Source organism: Hypanus sabinus, chromosome 8 (assembly GCF_030144855.1).
Source record: "Hypanus sabinus isolate sHypSab1 chromosome 8, sHypSab1.hap1, whole genome shotgun sequence".
Lineage (NCBI taxonomy): Eukaryota > Metazoa > Chordata > Chondrichthyes > Myliobatiformes > Dasyatidae > Hypanus > Hypanus sabinus.
In genome coordinates, this window is record NC_082713.1 from 110,849,124 (window position 1) to 110,873,633 (window position 24,510).

Genomic DNA, 24,510 nt, shown 5'->3' on the forward strand with positions numbered 1-24,510 from the left:
AAGGATATTAATAAGCTTGAAAGAATACAGAGAAAATTTGTAAGGATGTTGCCTGGACTGGAGGATCTGAGTTATAGAGAAAGATTGAGTAGATTAGGATTTTATTCCTTGGAGAGCAGGAGAATAAGGGGAGATCTTTTACAAAGGTATACAAATTTTATGAAGGGTATAGAGGTGGTGAATGCATGTGGGCATTTTACCCTCAGGTTGTGTGAGACTGGAACTAGAGGTCATAGAGACGAAGAAGTCTACGGACACTGCATATCCACAGTAACACACACAAAATGCTGGAGGAACTCAGCAAAAGCCTTTATTCATCACCATAGATGCTGCCTGACTTACTGAGTTCCTGCAGCATTTTGTGTGTGTTGCAAAAGAGGTCATGGGTTTTATAACCATATAACAATTACAGCAAGGAAACAGGCCATCTCGGCCCTTCTAGTCCGTGCTGACGCTTACACTCACCTAGTCCCACTGGTCCGCACTCAGCCCATAACCCTCCATTCCTTTCCTGTCCATATACCTATCCAATTTTACTTTAAATATGACAATACCGAACCTGCTTCTACCACTTCTACTGGAAGCTCATTCCACATAGCTACCACCCTCTGAGTAAAGAAATTCCCCCTCGTGTTACCCTTAAACTTTTGCCCCCAACTCTCAAATCATGTCCTCTTGTTTGAATCTCCCCTACCCTCAATGGAAAAAGCCTATCCTTGTCAACGCTATCTATCCCCCTCATAATTTTAAATACCTCTCTCAAGTCCCCCCTCAACCTTCTATGCTCCAAAGAATAAAGACCTAACTTGTTCAACCTTTCTCTAACTTAGGTGCTGAAACCCAGTTAACTTTCTAGTAAATCTTCTCTGTACTCTCTCTATTTTGTTGATATCTTTCCTATAATTTGGTGACCAGAATTGTACACAATACTCCAAATTTGTCCTTACCAATGCCTTGTACAATTTTAACATTACATCCCAACTCCTATACGCAATGCAAAATTTGTGTGAAATATTTAAGGGGAATCTGAAGGGGAACTTCTTCAAAGTGTAGTGTGAATGTGGAACGAGGAGTGGTGGTAGGTGCAGGTTCAATGGTAACATTTGAGAGTGGAATGAATGGGCATGTGGATGAGAAAGGTATGAAGGTCTAGGTGCAAGTAGATGGGACTAGGCCAGGGGTCGGCAATGTTTACCACTGAAAGAGCCAATATGGACCCATTTCCCACAGAAAAGAAAACACTGGGAGCCACAAAACCCGTTTGACATTTAAAATGAAATAACACTGCACACAATGGTTTTTTTTTGCCTTTATGCTATGTATAAACAAACTATAATGTGTTGCATTTATGAAATTGATGAACTCCTGCAGAGAAAACGAAATTACATTTCTGCATGCAACAAAAACATTTTGAACTCCGAAAAAAAGACGTTGGGTTGAAGGTTACTCCATAGTTAGCCTACCTTGGATCGAAGAATTGAAAGAAAGCGCGCACTGGCAGGGGTGTCAGGCATTGGCAGTGGCGATGTATATTAATAGCGATAAAAAACACGTTGTAGCGGTGTGCTACACGCAGCGCTAAAATAAAGACACTGCAGTCAAAGGTAGCTTTATTTGAACTAAACAGCCTTGCTTTAAAGCCTCCCTCAACCCGTCCCCGTGGGCGCGGATGCTCCAAAAGACACGTACTCACAAACCCCCGTAGGCTATCTCCTTTAGCCAGAATGGTGGCTAATTGTGAGCCGGTTCGGATGTGCCAGGAAATGGGGTCTCCACAAAGTTTTTAGATTGTACAAGATCACCATAATCTTCAAATTTCGAATTACATTTCAAAAACTAACAAACCACAGGGAGCCGCATCACAGAGATGAAAGAGTCGCATGCGGCTCCGGAGCCGCGGGTTGCCGACCTCTGGACTAGGCAGAAGACCAGGTTGGCACAGACTAAATGGGCCAAAGGGCCTATGTCTGTGCTATAATGCCCTGACTGTTAAAAAGGACACCAATCCCACAGAATTTCCTCTTAGATATGTAAAAGTCAACTTAGAGTACATCATTTTGACCAGAGGTAAATGCTTTATAAAGGGTCTCGGCTGTGGGTTTTGATGCTGAATGTATGTTTACATAAAATTATTTATAGTGTCAGTATATTATGGCCAGGCTTAAAGAAATTACTTCTGAATTTTAATATCAAAAAGACTGTTCTGATCACAGTAAATCTTAAATAGAATTGATATAAACAATCTTGTTCATCCTAAAGCTTTGCAACACACACACTCTCTCCACAGATGCTGCTACCCTACTGAGAATTTCTAGAGTAGCACACGCAAAATGCTGGAGGAACTCAGTATGTCAGACAGCATCTATGGAAAGGAATGAAGAGTTGAAGTTTCAAGCTGAGATCCTCCTTCAGGATGTGTCTTAAAGAAGGGTCTCAGCCCAAAATGTCAACTGTTTATTCCTTTCCATAGTTGCTGCCAGATCTGCTGAGTTCTTTCAGCATCTTGTGTGTGTTGCTTTCGATTTCCAGTAATTTTTGTAGTATGTTTTGAGTGTTTTGTTTTTCTGTAGCATAGTCTTCCTCTTTTAAGCATGTATGTTTTTCCACTAGAATGAAGAAGTTGAAAGAGGAGATGGAAGGCGTTGTTAGGGAGCTTGCAGAGAACAATCACATCCTGGAGAGGTAACTGGTCCAAATTCCTCAAAGAGTAGAGGTGTGGGTTCGGGAATAATCGGAATTGAAGACACGGATTGAGGAATTCATGTGTTCTATAGCGCTTGGAATACTACCAGTAAAGATTAACTTTAATTGTCGTGTACATTGAAACGTACAGTGAGATGTGTCAACAACTAACACACTCGTGACGTGCTGGGGGGAAGCCCACAAGTATAGCCGTGGCTGGTGCCTGCAACCAGTACCTATCTGGGAGGGAATCGGAGGAAACCCATGCAGTCACGGGGAGAACGTATAAAACTCCTTACAGGCAGCAGTGGGGATTGAACCCTAATTGCAGATCACTGGCGCTATAATAGCACTACACTAACCACCACGCTGCCTAACTAGAAGCCACTTGACCCTTTGTGTTCTTGCTGACTCTCTGCAAATGGAGTGCAACCTCTCCTACTTCCGGAACTCGTCTCTCAGTCTTTTCCTTCCTTAAGTACTGATCCAATTCCTTTCCTTTTTAAAAGCTGTCATTAAATCTACTTCCACTTCCCTCCTTCATTGTGATCCACTGAGATGCCTTATAACACGGAACAGTACAGCATAGGTCTTCTCTGAGGACTGTCACCTCGTGATGGAGAGGCCTGTGAGTTTCTGAGATCCCGGGAGCTCGGCTCCTGGTAGGGTCACCCACGGCGGTAAAGTTCCAGACAGAGCAATCTAAACAGTATCTGGAGGAAGATGATGACATATCATAACAGCAGTAAAGGAACCCCAATCATCTCTCATTCCATGCCACCGGATCCTGGCCCCAATCTGCCATGGACTGTCTTGTGGCTGCCTGTGCATCAGCTGCTCCACGTTAAGCAGCATCACACACGGGTATTATCCATTAAGGGAATCACCCGTAGAAGAACATTCAGCCTACAGTGTCTGTGCTGAACTTAATGCCAATCCGAACTAAGCCCATCTGAGTGCACAAGGTCCATATTGTTGCCTGTTCATGTACCTCTTAAGCATTGCTCTCTTATCTGTTTCCGACTCTTCTCCTGGTAATGTGTTCCAGGCAACTGCAACTTCTATTTTTTTAAAATTGCCTTGCAAATCTCCTTTAAATGTTCCCCCCTCACCATGAAGGAATGCCCTCTAGGGTTTGGTATTTCACCCTTGGGGAATGCCTCTCATCATTTTATTCAAGATTCAAAATACAAATTAATTTATCACTTGTACATCAAAACATACAATGAAATGTGTTGTTTGTACTAACAACCGTCACACCATAGAATGTGCTGGGGGCAGCCCGCATGTTTTGCCACACATTCTGGCATCGACCTAGAAATCCCACGGTTCAGCAGATCAGCACAACACAGCAAGGAACAAAACAGGCTCCGTTCCTCCCACCTACCCATCCACATGCATTGTCCTCCAAACCCTGCACATCCGGTCTTTGAGTCTTTATAAACTTCTATCAGGTCTATCAGGTCACCAGCCTCTGATGCTGTAGAGAAAACTAGTCCAGTTGGTCCAACCTCCTTATAGCTGATGCTCTCTAATCCAGGTAACATCCTGCTGAACCTCTTCCGCACTCTCGTAAAGCCAACCCATCCTTCTTGTAACAGGGGTGAGCAGAGTATACACAATTCACCCTAATTACCAATTTACAATGATTGTCAACAGCAACTCTTCCGTATTTGAGAAGGCAGTGGATTATTCACTGACCCAGGGTTGAAAGACAAATGTATTGTATATCTCTACCAGGTTCTGGTTAGAAGTGTGATACCTGCCTTTTATTCCCCAGCCCCTGTAACTGGACAGTAGGATTTGTGTAAATTTTTAATTGGGTTGTACACTCTGTAATACAAGGAAATAAATCCTGGGTTTCTTGGGGTTGGGGAGGAGTTATTTGTTCTAAGAAGTTGGGAAATACAGGTAAATCAGAGTGAGCAAAGAGCAGACAATCCAGGGAACAGTTAAACGTCATGATCTGAATACACAGATCACAGGACAGGAGGCATGAAGGCTTGTAAACCCCTAGGTATGCAAGACTGGAATTTGAGGCCTAGAGTTTAGGTTTCCCGGTCTTCAGGAGTTTGGGATTCTCATCCAGGTTTTTCATTTGTCATGGTTGGTGAATCCTGGGTCAGTACCAAAGATCAAAAGTCCAGAAGTCTAGGCCTGATGGCAGAAGCTCTAGGTCTACAAGTTTGTGAGTCTACTGGGAAACCCATAGTCCTAATGTCTGCTGGAGGCAGGAAATGGCCTTTCCTAGAGTGGCTCTCTGTGTGTGGGTGGGTGGGAGGGAGGGAGGTGTGGAGTTTGATTTGCTGTTGTTGTGCGGTTCTGCTGAGCATAGTGGGCTTGTTATTTTGGTGCCGGAGTGTGTGGCCCACTTGTGGGCTGCCCCCAGCACATCCTTAGGTTGCTTTGGCTGTTAATGCAAATGACGTATTTCACTGTATGTTACATCTGATAAATAAATCTGAATAAATATTGAGGCATTATCAGGGTAGAGTGTTAACTACATCCCACAATATGACAATGTAGTTAGTTTGAAGAAAGTGTAGAATTGCTCCCACAGCTGTCAGATTGGATATTCAGAACAGCTGACCTAAATTTTATTTCCTGAAAATGAACTCTTTCAGCAAAGGAAACTTTTCATAAGGAAATATATATTTTTAAAAAGGTAATGGTATGAACAAAGTATTAAAGTTTTATGTTCCGTTGTACTTTCTAATATCCTGAAAATTCGTTCTTAACTCAAGTGGTTGAAGCTGTTCTCATGTTTGTTCTTTAACAGGTTTGGGGCGTTGACTGTGGACGGGGGAATTCAGAGTCCTGATCGTCTCTAGGTGAATTGCCTGACTGTATAGTCCCACTGGGTCCACAAGCCGCTGCGGTGTCCAAAAGCACTCTCTACTCTCCTCGATTCCACTCTGTCAGGCTGTCTAATGAGAAATTAAATTCCACAAATGAACACAAAATCAAATACTCTGCATGGAGGCAAAAATATGAATCTGAGAAAGAGACACAAGAGAGCAGAGATGCTGAAATCTGGAACAACTCAGAGAGTTGAGCATTATCTTTGGGAGGGAAAGGATTTGTCAACATTTCAGTTGGAAACCCTGAGTTAGAATCTCCAAATTTTGTCGTGGTAACGTTGACTGTTTACTCCCCTCTACAGGTACTGCTTCACTTGCTGAGTTCAGCATTTTGTGCATGTTGGTGTGGAGTTCCTCATCTGCAGAATCTCTTGTGCTGTGATTTTTTTCTTTTTGTTTTTATTTGTGACATTTTAATTCTCATTAGTCCCTATTCCCTGTCATTTGGACGGAGGTGAATGTCTCCACTGCCATTACCTGCTTCCCTGATGTAGTGCGGGATGTACTATCTTATTGTCGCTTCAGAGACACTCTTGTACAGTACAGTGTCTTGTTTCCTCCAGTTGGTGACACCTGCTTACGTTTATTCAGAGTCTGGAGGCTGAGTTGCCCAGTATACGAAGTACTGAAGCCAAAGAGTAACATCTCGTACTTGAGAATGGGAACCACCCTGGGGAGTGCTGTTAAATAAAATTTATCCCTGACCCAGCTGAGGAAATACTGGGTCTACATGTTAGAGATAGGTTTTATGAGGCATAATGAAGTATCATGGTTGAGAGGTTTAGAGAAGGAATTTCTGAGCTTAGGACTTGGTCATTGTAAGCCACGTCTGCTAATACTTCAGAGTAATTCACACAAAATGCTGGAGGAACTCAGTAGGTCAGGCATTGTCAAGGGAAAAGATGTCTTGGGCCAAGATCTTCCATCAAGACATTGGATAGGGTAGGACTCTGAAGAAGTATTGGCCTGAACCATCGACTGCTTATTTCCCTGCACCGATGCTGCCTGATTGCTGAGATTCTCTAGCATTTTATGTACATTGCTCTGGATTTCCACCTTTTGCAGAATCTCTCGTGTTGATGATGTGTCTGAGAGGGCAGAATTGTACAAACACGGAGACTGATTCGACCCTAGGCAAAATGAGTAAGGTGACTTCAGAGGGAGATGAAAACAAGGATGAGGAGATTAAACTCTGGGTGTTGCCTGATTGGATCCCAGGACTTGTAATGGTAGATGGAAATTAGCGGAAGAGAATTGGGTAGAGAGCAGTGACCAGAGTACGCTGCTGATGTACCCCTGACTCTGTCACTTTCCACGTATTCGCTTGGTGCCACTGGAAGTGACCACGTTGGATTTTCAGGATCATTTATGTAGGATGCTTTTTGAACTTTTTTGGCTCTCACTTTACAAATATTAGCTTTAGATAAATCATTTGCTGCAGCTGACAAAAAGTTGCATTGAACACAATATCTAAATGACATTAAGTCACTGGAATTTGAAAGCTGTCTGTACCTTTGTAAACAATGTAAATACAGTCCTCTTTCCTGTACATGTGCCTGTATATATTGTATATATTTGTATGCGTAATGTTATGTTTAAATCTACTATTGGGCAGATTTAGCTGTCTGGGAGAAAAGATGCAGAGTTTATTTTAAAGGAGGAAAACCTGATGCTATTAGTGGATTTATAGAAACAAGAATGAATTCCCCAATTTCAAAAGCTGTCTTGTCTCTCCCTTAAAATCAAGTCCTACTTTTAAGTGAAAGTAGGAAAGCACTTTTCCCTTCTCTGTGAAATTTAGCAATTATATTTAAATCCTAATGATCAAGACCACATTCAGTAATTTTATTTGTGGGATTGTGTTGGTTTTGAAATAAAGCTGTGCCAAACTGGTCGTTATGCTAATACTGTCTGGATTTTAATCTTGAAATGTCACTCCCTTCTGACTTGCAGAAGAACTGCATACACCCTGTAGTGGTTTTAGTTATATTTTTCAACAAGATAATGCAAAGACTGTATTTTGCAATCTGTAATGTCTATTTGTTGTATACAATGTATGATGAGGAATCATGTATAAGTATTAAAAATATTACGTCAGCATGTACTTCTGTGTGCAATTATCTTTTGCTAGATTTGTAGTTGTCCAGCTGAAAAACAAACTGTTGGAGGAAGTCAGCCGAGGAAAAGTGATACTTCATGTTGTGGGTTGAGACGAGGAATCCTGATAGAACAGAATTAATTGCTGGCCAAAGAAAATATACACCCACTGGCTACTTTTACGGGTACATGTACACCTGCTTATTAATGCTAATATCCAGTCATGTGGCAATAACTCAATACATAAAAACACACAGGCAGGGTCAGGAGGTTCAGTTGTTCAGACCAAACCTCAGAACGGGGAAGAAATATGATCTGAGTGACTGACTATGGAGTGATTGTTGGTGCCAGATGGGGTGGTTTGAGTATCTCAGAAACTGCTGATCTCCTGGGATTTTCACACACAACTGTCTCTGGAGTTTACAGAGAATGGTGCAATAAACAAAAGGGTGAGTCCAATGAGTGGCAGTTCTAAGGTTGAAAACTCCTTGTTAATGAGAGAGGTCAGAGGAGACTGGTTCAAGCTGACATGAAGGTGACGGTAGCTCAAATAACCACGTTACAACGGTGTGCAGAAGAGCATCTCTGAATACACAATACATTGAACCTTGCAGTGGATGTGCTACAGCAGCAGAAGATCACACTGCATTCCTCTCCTGTACCTAATAAAGTGGCCAGTGTGTACTCGCAGATACCACAAAAATATGAAACGAAAACTGCTCATATACATGTCAAACTATATCAACAAACTGAGCTATTTCACATTAAAGATCCAAACTGAGAACTTTTCAATAGATCTTTAACTGGCTGTTATTTAATTAAAGAATTAGTCTGTTGGTCTGCAACCTCTCACACATTCAGGGTTACTTGAATTACTTTTGGAGGAAACTCCATCCTGTTATGGAAGCAGGTCTCATGGATCCTTAAGGCTTGCATCCCCTTTGTTCAGAGCAGCCTCAAGGGGCTAATCCCATTTCTGATCACCTTTGTCATCGTATGGTGTCGATGCAGCCTGGTTTGGAGGCACCAATGCACAGGATCACAAGAGGCTATGAGGAATGGAGGACTCGGCCAGTCCCATCATGGTTGCAGCTCCCTCCATCATCGAGAAGTAAAGCCCCTGTTCCTTGTTATATCAGGGGTTTTTTACATAAAAGGGAAGGCTCCTAAACAGAAGACACACCACTATGGCTGTAAGACAAAATGCTAAGAATTACAATCAGGTTTGAATCTGTTGTTGTGTGGCAGCAGTACAGTGCAGGCATAAAATTACTATAAGTTGCAAAAATAAACAAACAATGCTGAAGAGGAATAGCAAGATGGTGTTCAGAGGTTCATAGACCATCCAGAAATTTGATGCTGGAGAGGAAGAAGCTGTCCCTAAGCTGTTGAATGTGCATCTTCAGGCTCCTGTTCCTCTCTGGCGACAATAATGAGAAGAGCACTTGGCTTGGTGGTGAGGCAACTTTAAATTTCACAGTGAATTTATTTCAGAGGATCTGTCCTGGACCTGGCACATCAGTGCAATTATTAAAAAAAAGCTCAGTAGTGCCTCTCTTCCTTAGAAGTTTGTACAAATTCGGCATAACATCTAAAACTGACAAGCTGGAAATTCAAGCAACACACACAAAATGCTGGTGGAACGCAGCAAGTCAGTCAGCATCTATAGGGAGAAGTGCTGTCCTGACGAAGGGTCTTGGCCCAAAACGTTGACAGCGCTTCTCCCTATAGATGCTGCTTGACCTGCTGAGTTCCACCAGCATTTTGTGTGTGTTGCTTTAATTTCCAGCATCTGCAGATTTCCTCGTGTTAAACTTCTATAGATGTGTGGTGGAAAATTTATTGACTGGTTGCATTGGAAACACCAATGCCTCTGAGTGGAAAATCTTACAAAAAGTGATGGATACTGTCCAGTCAATCATGGGTAAAGCCCTCCCCACCATTAAACATATCTACACGGAGCGTTGTCACAGGAAAGCAGCATCCATCAACAGGGACCCCCACCACTTAGGTCATGCTCTCTTCTCGCTGCTGCCATCAGGAAGAAGGTACAGGAGCCTCAGGGCTCACACCACTGTATTCAGCAACAGTTATTATCCTTCAATCATCAGGCTCTTGAACCAGTGGGGATAACATCACTCATGTTCACTGAACTGTTGGCGCAACCTATGGACACACTTTCAAGGACACTTCATCTTATGTTCTCAATATTTATTGTTTGTTTATTTATTATTTCTTTATATTTGCACTATTTACTGTCTTGCACACTGGTTGTCTGCCCTGTTGTATATGTACTTTGAGCTTGCATTCCAACTCTATAAGGCCCCACCATTTGAAAAACAGCCTTGATGGTGTATATGGTTATGAATTGGAATCAGGTCTATTATCACTGATATGTCATGAAATTTGTTGTTGCATGGCAGCAGTACAATACATTAAACAAATTAAGTTACAATAAGAAATATAAATTTCTTATTGTATAAAATGGAGCAAACTCAGTGAAGTAAAGCTCGTGGGTTTACAGACCGTTAGTAATGAGTCGAGGGCATGACCTGGATGGTGAGGGTCGTTAATGATGCATGCCACCTTCTTGAGCCTCCATGTTCTCGATGGTGGGGTGGCTAGTGTCCATGATGAAGCTGGCTGAGATGACAACCCTCTGCAGCCTCTTTCGATCCTGTGCACTGGAGCTTCTATATCAGGCAATGATGTAACCAGTCACAATGCTCTCAACCATACATCTGTAGAAATTTTGGTGACATATTAACTCTCCTCAGACTCCTAATGAAATATAACCACTGACGTACCTTCTTCAAGACTCCCTAATGAAGGAACATTTGGGCTGAGACTATTCATCAGGACTGGCCCAATGGCAACATCTCTTGGCCTCCACCCTGTCAGTGTATCTCCCATTGGAGTTTGTCCATTACCCTCCATAGCTGCTGCCTGACCTGCTAAGTTCCTTCAGCATTTTGTATGTTTTGCCCAAGATCTCCATAAGATCTTAAGACATAGGAGCAGAATTAGGCCATTCAGTCCTTTGCGTCAGCTCTGCTATTTGATCACGGCCAATTTATTTACCCTCTCAACCTCATTCTCCTGCCTTCTCTCTTGACTAATCAAAAACTTAATCAACCTCTTCTTTAAACATACCCAATGACTTGGCCTTTACAACTGTCTGTAGTGGTCAATTCTATAGATTCAGCACCTCTGGCTAAAGAAATGTCTCCTTATCTCTTCTGAGGCTGTGCCCTCTGGTCAAAATCTCTCCCACTATAGGAAACATCCTCACCATGTTCACTCTATCTAGGCTTTTCAATATTGGATAGGTTTCAAGAAGATTCTTCCCTTTCTTCTAAACACCAATGAGTACAGGCCCAGAGCCATCAAACTCAACTCACACATTAACCCTTTCATTCCTCTTCTAGAGCCTCTCCAATGTCAGCACATCTATTCTTAGATTATGGGGCCCAAAACTGCTCACAATTATCCAAAGTATGGTCTGACCAATGCCTTATGAAACCTCAGTATTATATCCTTGCTTTTAAGTTCTAGTCCTCTCGAAATGAATGCTAACATTGCATTTGCCTTCCTCACCACAGACTCAACCTGCATCTTGCAACCTGCTTTGCAGCAACTACAGAATCTCTTTGTTGACCAGTGGTCCAACAGATTAGACCTGCTTCATCGCTCCAGTGTGAGCGATGTCATGTCTGGCCCGTGTGGAGTTCACAAATTCTGCCTGTTTCCTCCTAATCCCAAATATGTGTGGGTTGTTAGGTTAATGAAACTCAATTGGAGATTCTGAAAACTTGAAATAAAAACAGAAAGCACTGGGAACAGTCAAGTGTGTCAGGCAGCATCTATGGAGGGAGAAACATTAAGTGTTTCAGACAGGTTGTGTCAAACCGCTATTTATCTGGAAGCTTTAACTGTTCCTCTCTGCACAGATGCTGCCTGACCTGCTGAGTGTTTGCAGCGTTTTTTCCTTGTGAGGTTACCCCTCATGTAGGTGGATGGTAAGAGGATTTGAGGGAGAGGGAGATGGGAACCGACCGGCGGAGCGCGGCTTGAACCCGCAACCTCAGCGTGCCGTTCAAAGGTCCCGTTGTCAGGCGCTTGCAGAACAAAATATTTTGGAAACAAATGCAAATAAATCCCGCGCAGAGAGACTTCCTTAATGTGTTGTGTAAAGCGTGTGCGGGCGGTCTATGAGTCAGGTGTCGCTCCTGGGGTTGTATCTGAAACCTGATCCCCAGCTGCCTCACCGATCCACCGCCTATCTCTGCCCTGTCCTCCGAAGTAGGAAGAGGCTTGAGGGGGGCGAAGCACGGGTCGCAGGAGGGGATATGAAAGGGGGGAAGGTGGCCAAGGAAAGAGCGCCTTCCCCGGCTCCACTGCCTCTCGCCAACGGCGGGGGAGAGCAGAGGGAGGCGAGACCCTGGAAGGCGGCGGACGATGTCGGTCCCCTGGGCAAGGGGCGCAAGAGGTACCGACCTCCGGACGTGAGGACAATCTTCACCGAGGAAGGAGGGAAGCGAGGCGAGGGACACCGCTTCGAGCCGTCGACGGCTGCAAACGCCTGGTGTGACCTCTGCTGCCTCTTTATCTGGCATCTGTCCCTCCAATGCACAGGTCAGTTCCATGGCTTTACATGCCCGCCCCACGCAGCCTCACACCGGTTAGAATTAGCTTAACCTGGCATTGGGCCAAATCCTCTGTATTCCTTAAGAAAATTTATAAATTGTGGTGGGGCAAATTTCCGCCCCAAAACGGAAAGGAATCCTCAGTATGGGAAGGTTTGTCATCAATTGCCTATCCCTTACTGCCCTCAGGAGGGTGTTATTGTTTCAGAGAGAGAGACAGCAGGAAATCGGGCCTGTTCCTTGGGTCTTTTCTTGGATAATTTTTGCTGTTAATGTTTCTCTCTTTCTCTCTGAGTGTCATGTATCTGATTCTCTGCGTCACTGACGCCGTCTTCAGAAGTTTTTCATTCCACCTGTACTTGTGTAGATGTGCGAACTCCACGCAGAGTGCACTCGAAAATCCGGATTGAACCAGGGTCTATTTTTTTAATTTTTGAATTCTGTTTTTCTTTCTATTTTTTTTAAACCTGGGTGTCTGGTACAGATTTTTAAATCTGAGTCTGTGGTACAGATTTCAAACCTGGGTCTCCGGTACGGATTTTAAACCTGGGTCTCCAGTACGGAGTTTAAACCTGGGTCTCTGGTACGGATTTTAAACCTGGGTCTCTGGTACGGATTTTAAACCTGGGTCTCTGGTACGGATTTTAAACCTGGGTCTCCAGTACGGAGTTTAAACCTGGGTCTCCGGTACAGATTTTAAACAAGGGTCTCCGGTACGGAGTTTAAACAAGGGTCTCTGGTACGGAGTTTAAACCTGGGTCTCTGGTACGGATTTTAAACCTGGGTCTCCGATATGGATTTTAAACCTGGGTCTCTGGTACGGAGTTTAAACCTGGGTCTCCGGTACGGATTTTAAACCTGGGTCTCCGGTACGGAGTTTAAACAAGGGTCACCGGTACGGAGTTAAAACCTGGGTCTCTGGTACGGATTTTAAACCTGGGTCTCCGGTACAGATTTTAAACCTGGGTCTCCGGTACGGAGTTTAAACAAGGGTCTCCGGTACGGAGTTTAAACAAGGGTCTCCGGTACGGATTTTAAACAAGGGTCTCCGGTACGGAGTTTAAACCTGGGTCTCCGGTACGGAGTTTAAACCTGGGTCTCCGGTACGGAGTTTAAACCTGGGTCTCTGGTACGGATTTTAAACAAGGGTCTCCGGTACGGAGTTTAAACCTGGGTCTCCGGTACAGATTTTAAACAAGGGTCTCCGGTACAGAGTTTAAACAAGGGTCTCTGGTACGGATTTTAAACCTGGGTCTCTGGTACGGAGTTAAAACCTGGTTCTCCAATACGGATTTTAAACCTGTTTCTCCGGTATGGGTTTTAAACCTTGGTCTCCGGTACAGGTTTTAAACCTGGGTCTCCGGTATGGAGTTTAAACCTGGGCAGCTGGTATAGATTTTAAAATCTGGATCTGTGAGGCAGTGGCTCCACCAGCTTTGCCACTAGAACACCGGTGGTGAGCTGTCTTCTTGAATCACCAACATCCTTCTGGTGTGGATGAGCACCACACAGTGTCACTGGGGATGGAGCTCTTGGAATTTGTTTTACAGTGAGGAAGGGCCGGCGATAGATTTCCAAGTCAACATGGACTGGAATTGGGAGTGGTCCCGTGTTTCTGAAACTCTTGTCCATGGCCGGGTTTGAGAATGTTGTTGTAGCAATTCCCTTCCCCAGTAAATGATTAGTGGGAGTCAAATCTTCTTGTCCCATTTGTGGGTCATGAATAAGAATCAGATTTATTACCACTGACATATGTTGTGAAATGTGTTGTTTTATGGCAGCAATACAGTGCAAGACATAAAAAAAAACCATGTTACCAAAAAAATAGTGCAAAAAGGAATAGTTGGGTAGAGTTCATGGGTTCATGGATCATTCAGGAACCTGGGGAGGTTGGGGAGATCCTAAATGAATACTTTGCTTCAGTATTCACAAGTGAAAAGGATCTTGATAAGGGTGAGGTCCAAATAGAGTAGGCCTGTGTGCTGGACAATGTGGAGATTATGGAAGAAGAGGTGCTGGATCTTCTTAAAAACATCAAGATTGATAAATCCCCAGGGCCGGATATGATACACCCCAGGTTGTTGTGGGAATTGAGAGAAAAGATCACAGGAGCATTAGCCATGATCTTTGAATCCTGTTTGGCTACAGGGGAAGTGCCGGAGGACTGGAGAACGGCAAATGTAGTTCCCTTGTTTAAAAAAGGTAATAGGGAGAAACCTGGGAACTATAGACCGGTGAGTCTTATGTTGGTAGTCTGCAAACTACTGGAAAGGATTCTTAAGGATAGGATTAATGAGCATTTGGAGAAGTACAGTCTACTCATAGATAGTCAACATGGCTTTGTGAAGGGAAGATCATGCCTCACGAGCCTGATTGAGTTTTTTGAAGAGGTAACAAAAGAAATTGATGAGGGTAGGGCAGTGGATGTGGTCTACATGGACTTTAGCAAAGCATTTGACAAGGTCCCTCATGAGAGACTCATCCAGAAAGTCATGAGGCATGGGATAAGTGGAACCTTGGCTGTTTGGATAAAAAATTGGCTTAAAAGAAGAAAGCAGAGGGTAGTTGTGGAAGGAAAGTATTCTGCCTGGAGGTCGGTGACTAGTGGAGTACCGCAGGGATCTGTACAGGGACCCCTGCTATTTGTGATTTTTATAAATGACCTGGATGTAGAGGCGGAAGGATGGGTGAGTAAGTTTGCAGATGACACGAAGATTGGAGGAGTTGTGGATGGAGCTATAGGTGGTCGAAGGTTACAAGAGGATATAGACAGGCTGCAGAGGCAGATGAAGTTCAACCCGGTTAAGTGTGAGGTGATGCATTTTGGAAGGACAAACCAGAAGACTGAGTACAGGATTAATGGTCAGTTACTTAAGAGGTGGATGAACAAAGGGACCTTGGGGTTCAAATCCATACATCCCTCAAGGTCGCTGCACAGGATGATAGGGTAGTTAAGAAGGCCTATGGGATGTTAGGCTTCATTAACAGGGGGATTGAGTTCAAGAGTAGAGAGGTCATGTTGCAACTCTACAAATCTCTGGTGAGACCACACTTCAATTCTGGTCACCCCATTATAGGAAGGATGTGGAAGCTATGGAGAGGGTGCAGAGGAGATTTACCAGGATATTGTATGGTTTGGAGAACAAGTCATATGAAGCAAGGTTAGCAGAACTGGGACTTTTCTCTTTGGAGCGTAGAAGAATGAGCGGGGACTTGATAGAGGTCTACAAGATTATGAGAGGCATAGATAGGGTGGATAGTCAGTACCTGTTTCCCAGGGCACCAATAGCAAACACCAGAGGGCATATGTACAAAATTAAGGGAGGGAAGTTTAGAGGAGACATCAGGGGTAAGTTTTTTACACAGAGGGTTGTGAGGGATGGTGATGGAAGGTAAAACATTAGGGGTATTTAAGGGCCTCTTGGACAGGCACAAGATGAAAGAAAAATAGAGGGTTATGGGGTGGTGTGGGTTTAGTACTTTTTTTTAAGGATTATATGGGTCGGCACAACATGGAGGGCGTAAGGGCCTGTACTGTGCTGTAGTGTTCTGTGGTTCTGTGGTTCTGATGAGTTAAGTTCAAATCTGAGCAACATCCTCAGGATCTTCTAAGATTGGAGCAGGATCAGGCCATTTGGCCCATTGAGTCTGCACTGCCATTCCATCATGGCTGATTTATTATCCCTCTCAACTCCATTCTCCTGCCCTGACTAATCAAGAGCCTAACAAACTTTGTTTTAAATATACCCAGTAACCTGGCCTCCACAGCTGTCCATGACCATGAATTCCAGAGATTCACCACTGATCCCTCTGTTAAATAAAAATTCCTCCTCAAGTCTGTTCTAAAGGATATTCTTCGATTCTGAGAGTGTGCCCTCTGGTCCCAGAGTCTCCCACTGTTGGAAACGTCCTCTCCCTGTCCACTGTGTCTAGGCCTTTCAATGTACCGAAGATTACTGATCATAGTGGTATCAGTGTGTCTTATGGTCTGAGGCAAAATTCGTCTAATGCCGCACCACCACATTTCAGGAGTGCTTACTTTGTAGTTGCTGGCAGTCAATCGTTAATCCTCCCTGTGGTCCGTCTGTGATTCCACAATTGTCCATTTGTAATGGTGTAATCAGTACGTTTCAGGTAATGTCCACTGCTTCTGTGCACAGTCCACTGACTCTATTGCAGACAAATGGGACCGGCCATCTTGGTTACCATGGAGAAGTTAGGCCGAAGGGCTTGTTTCTATGTTGTATAACTCTATTACTCTATGACACTGGGCACTTTAGACCATAAAACCTTAAGACATAGGAAAAGTCTGCTCTGTCATCCGTGATGGCTGATTTATTTTCTCTCTCAGCCCCATTCTCCTGCCTTCTGTCTGTAACCTTTGATGCATTTATCAATCAAGTACCTATCAACCTCTGCTTTAAATGTACCCAATGACTCGGCCTCCTCAGATGTCTGTGCAACTCATCCAATCACAGAAGCTTGCACTTGGGGAGGAGGCCATTCAGCCCATCACACCTATTCAAGCCATGTTGGTTCTTTCATAACAACATACAGAAAATGCTGGAGGAATTCAGCAGGTCAGGCAGCATCTACGGAGAGGAATAAACAGTCGATGTTCTGCGTCAAGGCCCTTCATCTCGATTGGAAAAGAAGGGGGCAGAAGCAAGAAGAGAAGGTGGGATGAGGGAAGGAAAATAAGATGGCAGCTGTCTCTGCCCCCTACCTTTCCAGCCCCAGAAGTCCCCTCCATAGATATTGCCTGACCTGCTGATTTCCTCCAACGTTGAAGGTAATTTTATTTGTCACATGTACATTGAAACATCCAGTGAAACGCATCATTTTGTGTCAACAGCCAACACATTCTGAGAAGGTGCAGGTATCCCGCAGCACGCCCACAAGCCACTAACCCAGGGGTAGGCAAACTTTTTGACTTGAGGGCCACAAAGGGTTCTAAAATTTGACAGGGGGGCCGGACCAGGAGCAGATGGACGGAGTGTTTTGGTAATACACCTCATAAGTGAAAATAAAATATCATGGGATATGAAGAAAACATGTGCTTTAATTTCAATTGAAAATGAACAAATGCATTACAACAAAATATCTGTCTTTGAAGTCCCATGGTATTTAGCTATTTATTGAAATGACTTCTAAAACACTGAAAATTAAATGAATAAAATACAGCTTTTTTTAATAGTAACAGTTATTATTTTAAAGCACTGAAAATTCTGTTATCCTTCAAGATATTATCATCATCACTCTCCTCCTGACTGTCTTTATTTCAAAAACGGTAGGAGATGCAGGTCTACTTGTCCTGCTCCTTCTTATTCAATTGTCCCCTGTGCCAAAACTCAACAACGACCAGCACAATGACAAAGCAGGGAGAGCGCGCCGGTATGCGGAGCTCTGTGCTCGCAAATCCCCGCAGGCTATCTCTCTTAGCCGGAACGCTGGCTAATTGTGAGCCGGTTTGGATGTGCCAGGAAATGGGTCGCCACAAGGTCACAAAGTAAAGCGCAAATGTGGAGTAATACGCTGCACCTCAACAAAGGTCAATGTATATAGAGTGTGTCATCTATTGGGAAAACGCCAGAATTGCGGGGGAAAATCGTTAACGTTTATTAATATAATTTCATCAAGTTCTGCGGGCTGGATTAAAAAGCTTAACGGGCCGCATATGGCCCGCGGACCGTAGTTTGCCCATGCCTGCACTAACCCCAACCCGTGCATCTTCGGAATGTGAGAGTATCTGGGGGACACCCACGCTCTCACAGGGAGAAGGTACAAACCTTACAGATGGTGGCGGGAATTCAGCCCGTATCACAGTCACTGTAAAGCGTTACGCTATCATACTGCGTTGCTCATCACGCTGTGTGTGCTGCTCTGGATTTCCATCGTCCGCAGTATCTGCTGTGTTAGTCGGTTTATCATCTGAACATTTCAGTCTGGAGTAGCATTAGGTTCTTTCCCAACCAACTTCCTTTAACGATCGTTGCTGGATCTCCTCCTTATGCTTTCCTGAAGAACGTGGACAATCCCAGCGGCACCCTGCAGCAAAATATGTCATCACAGTGCAAACCATTTCACCTGTGCTCAGCTCTCAGCTCTGTTTAGGACAGTTACAGAGGGACAATAAGTCTCGTGTGGTTCTGCGCAGTTGAGGTTGAAGCGACTGGTGTTCAGCGTTCACTCCCTCTGTAATCTTACAACACCGAACATGGCCATTTGGCCCATCCAGTCACTGTCACCTCTCATCAGTCCCAACTCCCCCCACTTACTTTGATAAGTTCTCAATTAATCAAGGCTTCAAAGGTTACAGGGAGAAGGCAGGATGATAAATCAGCCTGGGTGGAGTGGCAGAGCAGATTTGATGGGCTGAATGGCCTGGTTCTGCTGCTATGCCTCATTGCCCTCACAATCCATTTCATTATTTTCTTGCACTTTATCGTTTACCTGCAAGGCGCTCTTTCAGTGGCTGTTATGCTTCATTCTGCTGTGTTACTGCTCTGTCTCCATGCACTGGGTAATGGTCTGATCTGTATGCACAGTCGCAGGACAAACTTCTCACTGTACATGTGACAAAATCAGGTTTAATATCATGGACACACCTTGTGAAATGTCTTGTTCTGCAGCAGCAGTATGATGCAATGCGTAATAAATTACAGTAAGAAATATATTGTAACTGACTGGCTTTAGGACAGCAGTGACCCTCCTTTGCCTCTTCTCCTGTCAGTAGAAGCGGTTCCGCCTACCTAAGGCATGCATGAAGGCCAGGAGCTGGACTTGGGTGTCAGCGGCTATTTGAGATGTATGCCATTGGGAGAATTTGATAGGTAGTGGGAGCTTATTCCCACCACTGCACCCCCCAACTATGACAACCTTAAGGAATATATTTATATAAACTAAATTAACTAGTGCAAAAATAACAAGGTAGTGTTCATGATTCATTGTCTATTCAGAACTCTGATGGCAGACGGGAAGAAACTGTTTCTAAAACGTTGTGTGTCTTCAGGCTCCTGTACCTCCCCCCGATGATAGTAATGAGAAGAGAGAACGTCCCGGGTGCCAAGTGCCCTTAATGATGGATGCCGCCTTTTGAAGACAATAATGAACAAACCAACCATACAAGCAACCCTTTCATGACACAGCCATTAACTGGCCTCTTGAGAGTGATATTGACTCAAGATATTTTTCTGTATAATCCATTACAGTTAGTCCTTTGCAACACCAATCTCTGTTTTTAAAGTCACTGAGATTCAATAGTGCCCTCAATGCCACCCTTCTGGAGAAATGGCCTATGTTTAGCATTGCATTCTCTTCAATAAATGTCAAACTACCTGTGTTGGGAGTTTCCACCCGTAGATGAATGACTGAACATGCCATCATCTCCAACAAGTTGATGGTAGGTTTGTGTAATGACAACTGGAATTTCTGGAATGCAAGTGACATACTGTCATTTCTTCCTTGGTTATTACAACATCTTCCAGAATCAGGTTTAATATCATTGCCTTTATGTCATGAAACTTGTTTTGTTCTAACAGTACATATCAACACATAATAATTTATTTAAAAAACTATAAATTACAATAAGAAATATACTTAAAAAAATTAAATTAATTCAGTGGTGCAAAAAGAGAGCAATAAATGAAAAGGATAGTGAGGTGGTGTTCATGGGTTCATTGTCTGTTCAAAAATCTGATGGTGGAGGGGAAGAAGCTGTTCCCAAAATGTTGAGTGTGTGTCTTCAGACTCCTGTACCTTCTCCTTGATGGTAGCAATGAGAAAGGGGCATTACCTGGGTGATGGGGTCCTTCATGATGGATGCGGCCTTTCTGAGGATTGCCTTTTGAAGATGACAAAAGATCTAACATCAAGAGCCCCATATGAACAACGAAGTGCTCCTCCTCTCCTGGTCTTTGCACTGACTTGTTTGTGTTGCTTGACCCACAAGTTCCTGGGCACAATGATTGCAGCTGCATCTACGATGTGCCAAGGTTCTGTCTGTCCCTGGCATGCCGAAGGATGGGTCTGGCCCCGTTGCTGTGCAATGACCCAGACCAACAGCTTTGACCACAAGTCCATCAGGAAGTGAATGGCTCAGAATGACCTGCAGACACTGCAGAGAGTGGGTGGTTTCCTGAGCATTGATGGGGTGGTCCATACCACCTGGCAGCATGCTGCATCGCCAGGCCTCACCAACAGGGACCAAGACCTTGTCTAGTTGATGATGTGAGGGGCCCCTCCTGCATGCCCGGAGCATCTCTGCCACTGTGGGACGACCGTAGCGGGGAAGCTCACCTCTTTATGGATTGTGGATTTGAGAAGAGGGTGTGGAGAAAGATGAAAAGGCCCCTGTCACACTTTGCTCTGATCTCCAGGCTGTTCCCAGGGACGCTCGCGGGGACAAATAGCCGGTGCTGCTGGCAGATACTCAGCTTGGTGAAAGACTCCCTTGGTCTGCCCAGCATGCCAAGATATCCAGCAGGAATGCTGCCGACTGGCACATTCCAGGCCGCAGAATTACGTGCTGAGGGAAGCGCTAAAGCCTGGTGGGCCACCACAAGGGCTCAGACCTTCCCCACTGGGCCCTTGTGTTGGCCGCGCCAACCTTCAGTGTAGGGTTCTTCTGCTATTGGAGAGGGAAGAACGAGGTGGGGAGGAAGCCCCTCAATTATGGTAGTAGTGTAGCACTGAACAACCTCACAAGGGTGGCAGCAGTGTCATGGATGTGTGGGAATGTAACAGAACAATACTGGAAACACTACTTTGAAAGTAATGAAAAGGTATTGACCGGTTTATTGTAAATAACTTTATAGTGAATAACGATTATTTTGATACATGAAAGAAGCTGTACCCAACATCACTGCCAACTACCTGGTGAGGCCATTTTGATCTGTTTCCTCAAACTTGGGTCAGTTTGGAGTGCTGTCCATTACAGGGATGATGTTCAGCTACATTTGCAAAACCAGCCCTCACCGTGTTCAAAACACACAAAATGTGAAGGAGTTCAACAGGTTAGGCGCCATCCATGGAGGGAAATGAACAGTCGATGTTTCAGCCCGAGACCCTCTGTCAGGACCCTTCATTTAGTCTCGGCCCAAATTGCGGTAAACACAAGTAAATCAATTACGTATATTGAATAGATTTAGGAAGTTGAGGGTCCAATTGCAGAGGGAGGTACAGAGGCCCAGGTTCTGCAACTTCTCAATCAAGATTGTGAGAATGATGGTATTAAATGCTGAGCTATAGTCTATCCTTCTTCCCACTTGTAAATTCTCTAGCAACTTTTGCATCGCGACAATACATGAAGGTAACAGCAGTTTCTGTATTGTACATAAATATTCCTCGCAGCTTCACTTTCCCAACCTCGTGAGGTAGAAGTTTCCACTTTAAATGAACTGGCAGTTCTTTTGTGCTTCACACGGTTTGGCATTTGACAGTGAATTAGCACATTCTTCAATAAAAACAGTATAAATAAGCCAGTTCTAAAATCTGCAACAAATCGTGACAAACTCCATGTTGTCAACCGTCTGCATCAGAAAGTGGAAAAGATAATGTGATTGTGTACAATCGTGAAATATACTCAACATGCCAAAGAGGTGGAAGGTGACAACCCTTTCTGCACAGCTTAAGTTCCCTTGTGCACTAGTAGCAAAAGAAGGAACATTGGATATGGTCCAGTTCATCACGGGTAAAGCCCACCCAGCATTGAGCACATCTACATGAAACACTGTTGTAAGAAAGCAGCATCCAGCATCAAGGACCCCTGCCACCCAGGCCATGCTTTCTTTTCACTACTGCAATCAGAAAGAAGATACAGGAGCCTCAGGATTCACACCACCAGGTTCAGCAACAGTTATTAACAATCAGGCTCCTGAACCAGAAGGGATAATTTTACTCACCTTCACTTGCTCCATCACTGAGATATTCCCACAAACTGTGGACTCATTTTCAAAGGCTCCTCATCTCATGTTCATGACATTTATTGCTTATTTATTATTATCTTTATTATTTCTTTCTTTCTTTTTGTGTTTGCACAGTTTATTGTCTTTTGCACACTGGTTAACTTGGCCTGTTGGGTGCAATCTTTCATTGGTTCTATTATGGTTATTGGATTTATTAAGAATGCTGCAAGAAAATGAATCTCATGGTTGTATATGTGACGTATATGCACTTTGATAATAAATTTACTTCGAACTTTTAAACATTAAAGCGCACCATCCATGACAAGGTAGATTGAGAGATCAACAGTTCATCATTTTGTGCAAGAGGTCTTGATTAGTTGGGGCGTCAAATGTTACGGAGGGAAAGCAGGAGAATGGGGTTGAGAGGAAGTATCAATCAGCCTCGGCCAATGGCAGAGCACATTCGATGGGCCAAATGGCTTAATGCCGCTCCTTTGACTTATGGGCTTAAGATCTTATTCAGGAGTCTAATTACAACAGGATAGGAGCTGTCCTTGAGCCTGGTTGTATGTGTTTTCAAGCTTTTGTATCTTCTACCTGGTGGCATGAGTAAGAAGATGGAATGGCCAAATTAGAATAGGATAGAAGCTGTCCTTGAACCTGGTGGTCATGTTTTAAACTTTGGAATCTTCTGCCCAGTGGCATGAGTAAGAAGAGAGAATGAGTGAGGTGGGAGCGAGTCTTGATTATGTTGGCTGCTTTCCTGAGGCAGGGGGAACGTACTGAGTTATGGAGAAAAGGTTCTGTTTGCTTGCCATCCAGATCGTTCCATACATAAGTACACCAAGGAGGTACCAGAAAAACAGAGTGCAGAATATATTGTTCCGTTTACTGAGAAAGTGCAGTCAGGTGCATGGGCCACGGTGAGGGAGACTGGGTCCACCTTCGTCATATGTTCTAGAGTCTTATAACAATGGGATCAAAGCTGTCCGTGAAACTGCTGGTCATGTTTCCAAACCTCTGCCCGATGGGAGGGCAGGGAGGAAAAGAGAATGATGAACGTAGGAGGGGTCCTTGATTATGCTGGCTGCTTTTCTCAGCCTGGCCTGCTGAGTTCCTCCAATATTCTGTATGCGTTGGTCCGAGTAAATCTATTCACCTCTCTAAACCCTCCACATCCTTCCGATAGCAGGGCAACCGAAATTGGATGCAAAACTCCAGATGTGGCCTGACCAGAGTTCTAGAAAGCTGCAGTATTACCTCCTGACTCTTGCACTCAAAGTCAGAATAAAATTTATTATCAGAGCAGGTATTTGTTACTGTATATTACCTTGAGATTCATCATCTTGCAGGCATTTACAGAAAAATAAAGAAGTACAGCAGAATTTACAAAAAGCTGTACATAAACAAGCACTAATATACAGCTATTGTGCAAAAGAAGACAAACTGGAAATATACAAATAATACTGAGACCCTGAGTTGTAAAGAGTGAGTCTGTAGGTTGTAGAATCAGTTCGAAGTCGTGATGAGTGAAGTTATCCACACTGGTTCAGGAACCTGATGATTGTAGAGTAGTAACTGTTCATGAACTAGTGGTTCAGGCTTCTGTACCTCATACCCGATGACAGCAGTGAGAAGAGAGCGTGGCTTGGAGGGAGGGTTCCTCTATGATGGATGCTGCTTTCTTCTGGCAGCGCTCCTTATAGATGTGCTCAATGGTGGGGAGGTGACTGACTAGGCCACATCCACTACTTTTTTGTAGGATTTTCCATTTAAGCGCGTTGGAGTTTCCACACCTGGCTGTGATGCAACTAGTCTGGATACTCTCCACTGTGCATCTATAAAAGTTTGTCCAAAGTGTTAGTAACTCAGTGCTTTGGCTAATAAAGAGAAGCATGCCTTCAGTTAACTAACAGAGGAAATGTTGCATCTTGTTGCTGGCTGTCACTCATGAATTGATGCACTTTTTCCGTTCAGGAAAGAAAACTATGAAGTCTGCGATGTTATTTATTGGATGGCGTAGTGTATTCCTTTTGTACTTGTGCACGATGCGTGTCTGCATGAAGTACAATGTTGTGCAGGCACAGACCGTATGATTACTGGTGATTGGTTTATTATTGTCACATGGACTAGGATACAGTGAAAACTTTTGTTTACATGCCATCCTGACAGATCATTTCAAACTGAGGAAGTACAAAAGAAAAAAGAACAAAATGCAGAATCTAGTGTTACGGTTACAGAGAAAGTGCAGTGTTTGTAGACAAATAACTTCCTCACTGGCAGACCCCAGTTAGTTCAGATTGGTAACATCATCTCCTC

At 43.9% G+C, this 24,510-nt stretch overlaps 2 protein-coding genes and 1 long non-coding RNA gene across 3 annotated transcripts in view; 2 read left to right on the forward strand and 1 right to left on the reverse strand.

The window, feature by feature from the left end:
- tbk1 (TANK-binding kinase 1) overlaps window positions 1-6,140 on the forward strand; it is a 56,538-nt gene extending 50,398 nt beyond the window's left edge. The window contains exons 20-21 of the mRNA XM_059977585.1: window positions 2,611-2,682; window positions 5,462-6,140. Of these exons, the coding sequence (XP_059833568.1) occupies window positions 2,611-2,682; window positions 5,462-5,513 (124 nt within the window). The 3' untranslated portion in view covers window positions 5,514-6,140. The remainder of the gene's footprint in view (window positions 1-2,610; window positions 2,683-5,461) is intronic.
- Window positions 5,961-12,267, reverse strand: LOC132398331 (uncharacterized). Its single transcript, XR_009513617.1, has 2 exons — window positions 12,138-12,267; window positions 5,961-8,831 (listed from the first exon to the last, which is right to left on the reverse strand). It is a non-coding gene; the product is annotated as an uncharacterized LOC132398331 (long non-coding RNA).
- Window positions 11,642-24,510, forward strand: part of rassf3 (Ras association domain family member 3) — a 259,392-nt gene continuing 246,523 nt past the window's right edge. The window contains exon 1 of the mRNA XM_059977586.1: window positions 11,642-12,275. Within this exon, the coding sequence (XP_059833569.1) occupies window positions 11,852-12,275 (424 nt within the window). The 5' untranslated portion in view covers window positions 11,642-11,851. The remainder of the gene's footprint in view (window positions 12,276-24,510) is intronic.